The sequence below is a fragment of the Zeus faber genome (assembly GCF_960531495.2).
Source record: "Zeus faber genome assembly, chromosome: 21".
In the NCBI taxonomy this organism is placed as follows: Eukaryota; Metazoa; Chordata; class Actinopteri; order Zeiformes; family Zeidae; genus Zeus; species Zeus faber.
In genome coordinates this window covers 1,736,217-1,748,685 of record NC_137208.1, presented here as the reverse complement: position 1 = coordinate 1,748,685, position 12,469 = coordinate 1,736,217, and the positions used below count along the sequence as shown (strand labels likewise).

The window sequence follows — 12,469 nt, the reverse complement described above, 5'->3', positions numbered from 1 at the left end:
TCTTTTATTACTAGGTTTTTAGTGTTATTCGGGCTCTTTTATTACTAGGTTTTTAGTGTTATTCGGACTCTTTTATTACTAGGTTTTTAGTGTTATTTAGGCTCTTTTATTACTAGGTTTTTAGTGTTATTTAGGCTCTTTTATTACTAGGTTTTTAGTGTTATTTAGGCTCTTTTATTACTAGGTTTTTAGTGTTATTTAGGCTCTTTTATTACTAGGTTTTTAGTGTTATTCGGGCTCTTTTATTACTAGGTTTTTAGTGTTATTCGGGCTCTTTTATTACTAGGTTTTTAGTGTTATTCGGACTCTTTTATTACTAGGTTTTTAGTGTTATTTAGGCTCTTTTATTACTAGGTTTTTAGTGTTATTCGGGCTCTTTTATTACTAGGTTTTTAGTGTTATTCGGACTCTTTTATTACTAGGTTTTTAGTGTTATTTAGGCTCTTTTATTACTAGGTTTTTAGTGTTATTTAGGCTCTTTTATTACTAGGTTTTTAGTGTTATTCAGGCTCTTTTATTACTAGGTATTTGGTGTTATTTAGGTGTGACAAATACTCTACTCTACTACTCGTATAACTTTGCCCCGTTTACACTTAAATTCAATGACTTTAATTCATTTTTATCTGGGCCAATGGGCAACAAGTTGAGGCTAAATGAGAATATCATAATATATATATATATATATATATATATAGAATCAGAATCAGAAATACTTTAATATATATATATATATATATATATATATATATATATACACACACACTCTTTCCTTTCAAGTATTGCATTGGCTATTATAAATATATATACAATGCACATTGTATATTATATGATATATTTTATTATATATCACATATAATAGAACATGGGGAGCTCCAGATGTTTTATATTGAAATGGTGGTTTCATCATGGCATTTCAAAACTATTTAACCACATTTTCACAAAAAATATAAATATATCAATTAAGTATCAAAAAATATCAAAAAATATCAAGAAAGAAAGAAAGAAAGAAAGAGGGTGAACGGAGCAGATTCGCTCCATTAAAATGTGATGAATAATTCACTTTGTTGGACGGATCCAGTTCCTCTCTGCAACGGAACAATGAGCCACATCAATTATGAATCCAGAGGAACAGAGGCTTTCCAAGGACCTGGAGAGTCCTGGAGAGTCCTGGAGAGTCCTGTGGATATGATTGTGTTTTGTTCATTTTTAGGTTTATATTTATTTGTTTACCATTAGGTGTCCTGTATATTTGGCAGCTTTCTGTCGTTTATTTGAGGTTTATGTTTGGTATCTTGTAAAACTCCTTTCAGTGATTTCCAGGTTCCTTGGACATTTGCAAAATGTTCTTGTTCATTTTTCAGAAATGTTTTTTGTTTCTTTTGGAAATTGTTGTGTTTATTTTCATTCTTTATTGATCATTTTGAGTTGAAAAAAGGCTTCTGTCGTCCACCTCAATGACCCAGTTGTATCCATGATGTCCGTAAAAATTCCATGAGTCAGTGGGTTGAGCAAGGCACTGACTCTGCCGGGGTTTGGGGTTCTATTCCACACGCAGCTCTCTGCATAATTCCTTTGGACGTCTTCCTTCAGACTCCGGGACCATGACGGGCCTGGCCGTCCTGACCTTCGCCGTCCAGCTGTGTCTGGTCTTGTACTGCGTGCAGAGGTGCCGGACCCACGACCGCAGGGTCCGCCAGCTGCTGGGGGACCCCCACGCCGCCCCCGACAAGCTGACCGCCCACCTGCCCTTCCACAAACGTACGGGAAATAGTTTGACCGATCGTGGCTACGTTGAAAAATGTCTTCCCAAATAAGGGCTTGAACACCTGGTGAATAACCGGTTGACAACTGGTTGACAACTTGAACCATTAGTTAATAATTGAATTATTGGTTCAAAGTAAAACTAACTTGTACCAACGTGCAACGCTTTCACCAGAATGTCAACCAACCTCCTTATGCTTATCGTACCACCTCCTTATCTCCTTATCTAAAAGTCCCTTATCTCCTTATCTAAAGTCCCTTATCTCCTTATCTTCTTATCTAAAAGTCCCTTATCTCCTTATCTAAAGTCCCTTATCTCCTTATCTTAAAGTCCCTTATCTCCTTATCCCCTTATCTAAAAGTCCCTTATCTCCTTATCTTCTTATCTAAAAGTCCCTTATCTCCTTATCTCCTTATCTAAAGTCCCTTATCTCCTTATCTAAAAGTCCCTTATCTCCTTATCTCCTTATCTAAAAGTCCCTTATCTCCTTATCTAAAAGTCCCTTATCTCCTTATCTCCTTATCTAAAAGTCCCTTATCTCCTTATCTCCCTATCTGAAAGTCCATTATGTCCTTATCTCATTCTCTAAAAGTCCCTTATCTCCTTATCTCCTTATCTCCTTGGGACTTCGGTTCGGACTTACCGTCCTTTTAGATGATTTTTTTTTACCGACGTCTCTTCTACATTTTCACAGCCTCCTCGTCCTCCCGTTGTCTCTGCGATGAAGAGGCGGTGCCGCCCGTTGCTCCGCCCAGATGGCTGTCCGGTCGCTACCCCACCGAGGAGTACGCATACGCCCCGCCCACGGTCTCCATGTCCGGAGTGTCCATCGCCTGGGACCTGATCCAGCACTGAGCCCAGAACCAGGGCTCACAGCCCCTTTGGATCAGCCAACTTCAACAACTGGATTTATTTTTGTATTTTGAGTTTGATGATAATTATTATTATTATTATTATTACAATAATAATAATAGTAATAATAATAATAGTTATTATTATTCTTATTATTATTAAAGCTTTGACGAATATCTGACCCAAGCTTGATTCAAGCACTGACACTCAGTGAGGAGCCAGTGAGGAAAGGTTTGGCTCTTTTTGAACTGGAGCCCATCAGCTGTTTCTGGGGGGGAAGGGGCAGATTTCATTCCCTCAAATGTATTTATTTCGGTGGAAGACAAAGTGTAAATGTAAAGTGTAAATCAGTCGTTAAATATGAACCGCTGCCCAAACGCCCTCACCCTTTTCTTCCACCTTCATTGATTCCCTGTGATTATTTTCTGTTCGCTTGAGTTGGATTGGGTTAGAAGTTTATGAATTATGTGAATAACACTTTACCAAAGAGGGTTATTTATGTTGTGTGTCTTATTCTCAAAAGTTGGGATTTTCTTTTAAAATAATAATTTCAGAAAATCTCACCATGTGAAAATCTCTGTAAACCCGTCTTCAGCAATCTGAAGAGCAGGAAAGTCTGTCAAAAATAATAATAACAAGAATAAATAAAGCTGGAGGCAGCAATGCACGGGGTCCAGGTGAGTCGCACGGGTAGTTTATTCAATTATTCAACCAATTATTGACCAATTATTCAAATAGGTAACCCATTTTTTACCAAGTATTCAATCAGTTAACCAATTATTTAGCAAATATTCAATCAGTTAACCAATTATTTAGCAAATATTCAATCAGTTAACCAATTATTTGGCAAATATTCAATCAGTTAAGCAATTATTTAGCAAGTATTCAATCAGTTAATCAATTATTTACCAAGTATTCAATCAGTTAACCAATTATTCAGCAAGTATTCAATCAGTTAACCAATTATTTACCAAATATTCAATCAGTTAACCAATTATTTAGCAAACCTTCAATCAGTTAACCAATTACTCAGCAAGTATTCAATCAGTTAACCAATTATTTAGCAAGTAGTCAATCAGTCAAGCGATTAGTCAAGCAGGGAATGACGAACTCTCTTGACGGGTAGAGCAGAGCAGCACACTGCTTGTTTTTATCCCTTAAAGTGATCAGATGTGACATTTACATTTACATTTACATTTAGTCATTTATCAGACGCTTTTATCCAAAGCGTCTTACAAGGGAGAATAACATTACACACACTGACCAGAGTTTAGGTGTGTGGGCAGGGAAGCATTTTTATTCTTAGTTCAAATCATGACCTTCCAGAGTTTGGCAGAATTTAGATAACAGCTAAAGATGGTATTTGACTAATAACCAGACTTAGCTTTCCTCACTGACAATGTCAATTCATTTCTTAAATACCTAAAAGCATTTCACAAAGTAAATGCTTATAACTCACCCCGGTGTGTGTCGGTATACAGCTGTCCTCTCAAAAGCTGATCTATGACGTCACAGCATCTGCGTATTGATCCAGACGTTCGGGGCGGTTCTCAACGTGCCCCAGTCCGTGCGGTTTAGGCAGCTTGACTTCCTGCCTGTACACGGGGTCAGGCGGAGTGAGGCGACGCACGTGGTGGACGGAGCGTAGCGGTGTAGCAGCGATCCAGCGCGTCCTCCTCTCCGGTCGGACGGTTAATGAGCTGCTCGTATTTGAAGAGTTTGTGTCTTAAATTCCCTTTGAAGAAGTACCCGAGGACGATAGCGAGGGAGTCGGGGCGCTTCCCCTCCACATCCAGGATAAATATATATATATATATATATATATATATATATATATATATATATATATCTACAGTATATATTGGATGATGATCTCACAAAGCACTCTGCGCCACCACTTCCGGTCCTTTTGCTTAGCTATTTCCGGTGCCTCGGCTCACGACTTTGTTCCTTCCTCGAGAAAAACATTGGTTTTAATAACTCCTCAAAAAGATATTGTCCGATGCGGATCAAACTTGAAGCACGGCGTGTGTGGATTGCCCCCAATACAAATGGTATTCATTCGTGTCCATGGGTTTGACGCTCTCTGAGCGCCAGACACGTTGACCGGTGATAATTGCTCAGAGAATAATGATAAAAATCCAAACAAAAACAATAGGGGTCCCGCCCATCCCAGCAGGACCCCTCATAATATTTATAATAATAAAAAACGTTCCCCAATCTTACCCCAAACGGCCATGAATACCGCGAAGAACACCGTGGCTCCGTTATCAAAAAGATGCGTCACCTGCAGAACGGAGCAAGATTCAGCATCAACACTCAGCTAGAATTAACATTACATAGGAAAAAATACCAGAACATTAATTTATATAAAAAAATTACTGAAGGATTGAAAACATATATTTTTAAATTTATTATAATAAATATATACATTAATTAATTATTAAAAAAAAAGAATGTATATATATATATCAGCTTAAATTATCACTAAAATTTAAAAAAATTACATTTTATATGATATAAATGAATAAAAATAAATGTAGGGTTTTATTTAAATGTATTTAAATAAATTATTATTAAATGATCAAATACATTATTTCAATTAAGGAATAAAAATCGCCTGAAAGTAGCACTCCATTGAAAGTAAAGTAAATGTATTTACATAAGTAATTGTGAAACCATGAAATTATTAAATACATTATTAGTTCAATAAATAAATGAATGTATTTATCATTTAAAAAAATACATCTATGTTAGAATGTACTGAAATATACAAATAATAATATGATAAACAATGCAAATGAACTGATTGCAGTATCCTTGCAAAATGATCATGAAAAGTTGTCGGAAAATAAGTGTCATTTTTTTTAGGAAATCTGAGAGTAGATCTAACATTAACAACAAGGATGTAGTATTTGCAGTTTAAAAAAAGTATTTTTAGCCGTAGAGGAAGCCAGCGGAACTGCAACGTGTATTTTATGTTCTTCCATCGTTCCGTGTTTCATGTGATTCCCAAAGTTTACATTTTTTAAATATATACTGTATGATGTCATCAAGATGCTACCTTGGCGTAGATGCAGCTGTCGGACAGCCTCAGGTAGGGACAGTGCTGGTCGCAGATGGGACACATGATGATGCCAGAGGCCTGGCAGATCTCCTTACTGGAGGGGGAGCAGAGACAAGACAGCACTTTAAAGTAATAACAAAGCTCTCATCGTCATGGAAACATCACCACTGAAACATTTCATCGTCACCAATGAAAAACCTCATCGTCATGGAAACGTCTCATCATCACCAATGAAAAATCTTATCGTCCCCAATGAAACGTCTCATCATCATGGAAACGTCTCATCGTCACCAATTAAACACCTCATTGTCACCAATTAAATGCCTTATCGTCATGGAAACGTCTCATCGTCACCAAATTAATGCCTCATCGTCATGGAAACATCTCACCGTCATGGAAACGTCTAATCGTCACCAATGAAACGTCTCACTGTCATGGAAACGTCTCATCTTCACTAATGAAACATCTCATCATCATGGAAACATCTCATCGACAGCAATGAAATGTCTCATTGTCATGGAAACGTATCATCGACACCAATATAATGTCTTATCGTCATGGAAACGTATCATCATCATGGAAATGTCTTTGTCTTATCGTCATGGAAACGTCTCATCATCACAAGTGAAACGTCTCATTGTCACCAATGAAAAGTCTCATCCTCATTCGAACGTCTCATCATCACCAATGTAACGTCTCATCGTCATGGAAACGTCTATGACGATGTCTAATTGCCACGGAAAAATGTCATCATCACCAATGTAATGTCTAATTGTCATGGAAATGTCTCATCAGCAGCAATGAAATATCTCATCGTCATAGAAACATCTCATCGTCACCAATATAATGTCTTATCGTCATGGAAATGTCTCATCATCATGGAAATGTCTCATTGTCACCAATTAAACATCTCATTGTCACCAATGAAAAGTCTCATTGTTATGGAAACGTCTCATCGTCATGGAAATGTCTCATCGCCACCAATGAAACGTCTCATCATCATGGAAACGTCTCATCATCACCAATGAAACGTCTCATCGTCATGGAAACGTCTCATCGTCACCAATAAAACGTCTCATCGTCATGGAAATGGCTGGTCGTCATGGAAACGCCTCATCATCACTAATGAAACGTCTCCTCGTCACCAATGAAACGTCTCATCGTCATGGAAACATCTAACCGTCAACAATGAAACTTCTCATCGTCATGAAAACATCTCATCTTCACAGTAACGTCTCGTCATCATGGAAACGTCACATTGTCACCAATGAAACTGTTGTGGTTAATTAGCAACCCTACATGAAAGGAATCTATTACATGTCATAACACATGAAAATAACCTTCTACATGTTGTACTGATCAGAAACCCCACATAAAAAGAACATATCACATGTTGTGCTGAGCCACCGATGCCATGGAACCAGCAGACGGAGCCAATCTGGAAAGTTACATCAAAGTTACATGCATGATGACAAGACCACGAGCTGCGATTGGCTCAAACAGGATTTTGAGTGAGTCATGACACTGAAAAAGGCAGAACATGTAGATGAGCAAGCTGCTCCGCAACTATAAAACAGAGAACAAAGAAAGATAAACTCTGCGATGCCAACTCAAAGTCTCTGATATACTAATAAACGTTTTCGCATCAGACTCTGTCCGGTTCCACTGTTTTTTCTTCTTCGTTTTTGAAGACAGAATAAGATAGAAACGTCGTGCAGAGATCCAGATTTTTTTTACTGGACCGTTGTTTAACAATGACAAATGTCTCATCGTCATGGTAACGTCTCATCACCTTGGCATTTGGTGAGGATCGTTCCACACCAACTCCATATCTGATTGGTTCTATGAATTTATGCAAGTGTCATGTGACACCCTGAAAATGCTTCAAATTCCATTTAAAATACAGAGACAAGGTAAATTAGCTTGTGTGTTGCAACATCTAAATTGTAAGGCTGTACTTATTACTATGATTGATCAGTAGAACGACAGCTCTGTGTCGATCACAACAAGTTCCACTCTCAAAATAACCACAATTAGTGATGAAAGGTTCGACTCTGTTTGGAGAGTCGGTTCCTCACGAGTCACTCGCTAAAAAGAGTTGTTCCATTTTTCCGACTCTCGGTTCGTTGGGTTCGGTCGGTGTAACGCACGGTGAGCGAAGGTTTATTTAAAGCAGAAGTTCTCATTGTTAGAGCTCACCGTGTTGTCTGTGGAAGCAGAGCTGCACTCTCAGTGATGAGTGGCTGTTTGGTGGCGTGTCAGACACGTCATTGATTTGCTGAGTTTTTTACTTGGATTACATTTTCAGTGAGTTATGTTTCCATAGATCTGTTTTTAATCTATTTTTCATTATTCCGGCAAAGTAATGTGGAGCAGGTATTGAAAGTATCAATCCAACAGATCTACTGACATCTACCAGGTAAGAAGTTGTATAAATATACACGTAAACACATAGTTTGGTTACGTCTGAACACTACAGAGTGACCGAGTCCACGCCGCACACTGGACACGATCCAACTGCACATTGTCAATCACAATCTGTACATTTATATTAAATAACATGATGATGTCATCGAGAGTCTTACTGTACTGTTGATATAATTTATAGTAAATAATATGATGATGTCATTAAGCATCTTACAGTAAATATAATTTAATGTAAATAATATGATGACATCATAAAGCGTCTTACTGTAAATATCATTTATAGTAAATAATATGATGACAAACAAGACATCAACCATGTTCATGTGTTATGCAGAAGTTGGTTTTACAGATAGTTTTAGGCTTCAAAATTCCGAGATTCTTTTCCCTAACAATAACAATATAAGGGGATGCCGAACAATAACAATTTATAGGGGTTATTATTAGGGTTAGGGTAATAGCCCTAATAATAATAATAATAATAATAATAATAATAATTATTATTATTATTATTATTATTATAACAATAATAATGATAATTATTGTTGTTGTTATTATTATTATTATTATTATTATTATTATTATTATTATTATTATTATAATAAGCACAGTTCTATGAGTTTTGTGTTGTGATGGTTTTAGTGTTTAATAGGATCATGCTATTGTACTGTGGCAGTAAAAAAGTTGTGAAATACTGAAAAATGTTACAGATTACCACTTTAAATCGATGGGAGCCTGGTGGAGGAGGGGGAGGAGGAGGAGAGTCCCTTACCTGACCTGGCAGTGGTCCAGGGTCAACACACCGTACAGGAAGACCAGTAGACCCACCAGCGCCGCGGGGACCAGCATGCCGGTGTACCAGCCCAGCCAGGCAAAGTAAAGCCCGATCTTCTCCCCAAAGTACCGCCTGGAACCAGGAGCCACCAGCAATGTTAGAACCTACGTCATGAGGACCAGTGGTTTTTAACTGGTGTCAGGACCTACTTTATGAGCACTAGTGGGTTTTAAATGACGTTAGGGCCTACTTAATGAGGACCAGTTGTTTATAAGTGGCGTTAAGACCTACTTTATGAGCACCAGTGGTTTTTAACTGGTGTAAGGACCTAAATTATGAGGACCAATCGATATCAGCTAGTGTTCAGACCTACCCTATGAGGACCAGTGGTTGTCAGCTAATGTTAAGACCTACCTTATGAGGCCCAATGGATACCAACCCGTGTGAGGACCTACTTTATGTGGACCAGTGGTTATTCACTCATGCTAGAACTTACTTCATGAGGTCTCTTGATTGTCAGATAGTGTGAGGACCTACCTTATGGGGTCCAGTGGTTTACAACTAGTAATAAGATCTACTTTATAATGTCTAGTGGTTTACAACTAGTGTGAGTACCTACCTTATGAGGTCCAGTGGTTGGTACTTGTACCAAACGCCCCACCAGGCCCAGCACTCGTACAGGAGGTGGCGATGGTTCTCTGCTCCATGAGTCCGGACTGAGTTCCTGCTTCTGTAGCTGCCCTAGAAACAAAATATAATAATAAGAAGAAGAAGAAGAAGAAGAATTCTAATAATAATAATAATCATAATAATCAAATATGGATACATAAAAGTTATACAATACAACTCTACTACATTTCAAATATCTATACTCCACTAAATGTTACTCTGTTAAATCATATCATATCATAATATCCTGGTCAGTGACAACCTCTTTAAATCTTTCAATCATGTTTAAATCAGCTTTACCTCGTGGAGAGGGAACGCCGCCTCAAATGAGTTATTGCTCAAAAGACGATTAAGTCCTGAAAAACAAAAAAGAAAGAAAAGAAGGATGAGAAATGGATCAGAGGGAGAGAAAAATAAACAAAAGAGAAGACATTTAGAGTTCTTTAAATCCTTATAATGACATGAATCCAAATGAGATCAACTGTGGACAGAAAACTGGCAGAAAAGGAGAGTAATGACAGTAATTAAACTACACTTACACTGTTATTACTCATTTGGGGTCCATACGAAACACTATTACACTGTAATCACATTGTTATTGCACTGTAATTATATTGTAATTAAGCATTAAGGGTCCAAATCAAACACAATTACACTGTAATTATACTGTAATTACAGGGATATTGCAATGTAATTATACTGAAATTAGACAACATTTATACTGTAATTATTCATTTAAGGTCCATATAAAACACTATTACACTTACAGTGGAATGATATTTTGATATTACACCACATGTTCATACTATCGTTGTTGTCATGACGACACTGCAAGAAACCTTCATGTCTCAATGCATTGTGGGATATGCTGACACAGCACTAGCGTGCAATGTTTCAATACTACGATCTTTCACTGGATGTAGTGCGTCATCCTGGTACTTTTCACGATTTGATGCATACGATGGTTTCAGACGTCAACACTAAATTGGCGTACTAAATAGTATGTTGTGTGTACTAAATAGTACATAGTATGAACTACATGGTATGTGGTGTGTTCTAATTAGTATGTAGTGCGTACTAAATAGTATTCTAGCATGACATTTCAGACACGTTGTGGGATTTCTTGGTTTGTCTTGATCCCATTATGATAGACTGCAGCTCCCTCTCATGGTCGTAGAGCACACATCCATGACAGCTCTGCCTCCATTACATTTGACTGGATGTGTTGTGTCTTCCTGGAACTTTTCTCAGACTATTTGGTGCGTACCAAAGTTCCAGCCCCTCGTTAGGCGTAGCAAACTCACCCATCTTGTTCTTTCCTTCTTCGTACTTCACCCTCTGCAGGATGTGATGCACGATGCGACTCCTGGTGGCGTTGTTGAAGAACGTGTCCTTGTTGTGGATGATGAAACTGGGGAGGAAGCAAATGGAGTCGTTGAGAAAATAAAAGTATAAAAATACAATGAAACCTGAGTGGAATCCCCGGAACCATGTGCTTTCCCTCCCAGTGACGTGTGCAACGTTCTGGGGAGACGAGCGGACGGTGTTGCTCCGCTGACGTTGCTCGCGCAGGGAATGTTGAGGACGCCTGGTGGTGAAGGTTGGTACCAGTCAGAACCTCCATCATTCACTTCCTGTCATTCATAGCTGGTTTACACCAGCCGGCTCATCTACAAGCACAGTGTTTGACAACGGATGGTTTGGTATGATGGATATGTTTATGGATATTGTTTTGTGGCACCTGTGTTTGAATTTGCATATTGTGACGTAGGGAGAAAGGAGAAGAGAGGAAGTGGTAAAAAAAAACAACCTTGCGAATGGGGCGGAGAATGGTGCAGGAAATAGCTCAACTGGCAAAGCATATGGTGTGGATGGCAGGGTGTCGCCGTGGCAACAGAGGCCATCTGTTGCCGACAATGTGTCCACTGTCGGCCATGTGCCAACCAGTAAACCCCATTAGAGAAAGGTTAAATACCACACGTCAATTTTTATCATAAGCAACTTGCGCTAACTGTGTTAGCTCAATACATGGCTGCAGAGGGGTTCAGCTAGCCTAGCTCCGTGAAATTAAAAACACAACAACTGGAGTATCCATTCAAACAAGCTTTCCTTGGGAAAGACAGTGCCGTTGGAAATAGATTCCTGATTTTAGTTGTTTACGCCTGCAAGTGTATTGTTGGATTATGGGATGGATGTGACACATCTATCTATCCATCCATCCTTTTCTCCATCCATCCATCTCTCCATCCATCCATCCCTCCATCCATCCATCCATCCATCCATCCGTCCGTCCGTCTGTCTGTCTGTCTGTCTGTCTGTCTGTCTGTCCATCATCCATCTCTCCATCCATCCACCCATTCATGTCTCCATCCATCCATTCATCCCTCCCTCCATCCATCCGTCCGTCCGTCTGTCCATCATCCATCTCTCCATCTATCCTCTCCTCCATCCATCCATCCATCCTTCTATCCACCCATCTCTCAATCCATCCATCCATCTGTCCATCTGTCCATCCATCTCTCTCTGTACTCACTGGTGAATCCTGGATCGACTGAAGGGGGCGGTGAAGCTCTCGTTCTCCTCCAGGTCGGGCAGCGTGTCGCGGTCCAGCTTCATGGGTTTTCGGGGAAGCCAGCCGCGGAGCCGGTTGATGCGTTTCGCCATGCTGACATAAAACCAAACGACTGAAATGAACATGTCAGATAACATTTAATAGACAGATAACAAAGAAGCATCTCCCACTCACCGACTCAGGAACTTGTGTCTTCGGTGCATGTAGCAGATTTTCCTCCTGAAACACGACAGTTATAAGGTGCAGTACTGGGAAATAGGAACGTTGACAACAAGGAAGTCAACTCATGCTCATAATTGAGTTAGCTCAATGCATGGCTGCAGAGGGGATCACCTAGCCTAGCCTGTG

The 12,469-nt window shown here is 39.0% G+C and overlaps 1 protein-coding gene across 1 annotated transcript in view; it reads right to left on the bottom strand.

Annotated features, from left to right (window-relative positions):
- Positions 1-12,469, bottom strand: part of LOC307246381 (anoctamin-4-like) — a gene marked incomplete at both ends in the record, with an annotated part of 43,891 nt that overhangs the window by 24,807 nt on the left and 6,615 nt on the right. The window contains 8 exons of the mRNA XM_080022301.1: positions 4,841-4,901; positions 5,679-5,775; positions 8,878-9,012; positions 9,500-9,621; positions 9,850-9,905; positions 10,854-10,960; positions 12,083-12,214; positions 12,296-12,340. Of these exons, the coding sequence (XP_079878427.1) occupies positions 4,841-4,901; positions 5,679-5,775; positions 8,878-9,012; positions 9,500-9,621; positions 9,850-9,905; positions 10,854-10,960; positions 12,083-12,214; positions 12,296-12,340 (755 nt within the window). The remainder of the gene's footprint in view (positions 1-4,840; positions 4,902-5,678; positions 5,776-8,877; positions 9,013-9,499; positions 9,622-9,849; positions 9,906-10,853; positions 10,961-12,082; positions 12,215-12,295; positions 12,341-12,469) is intronic.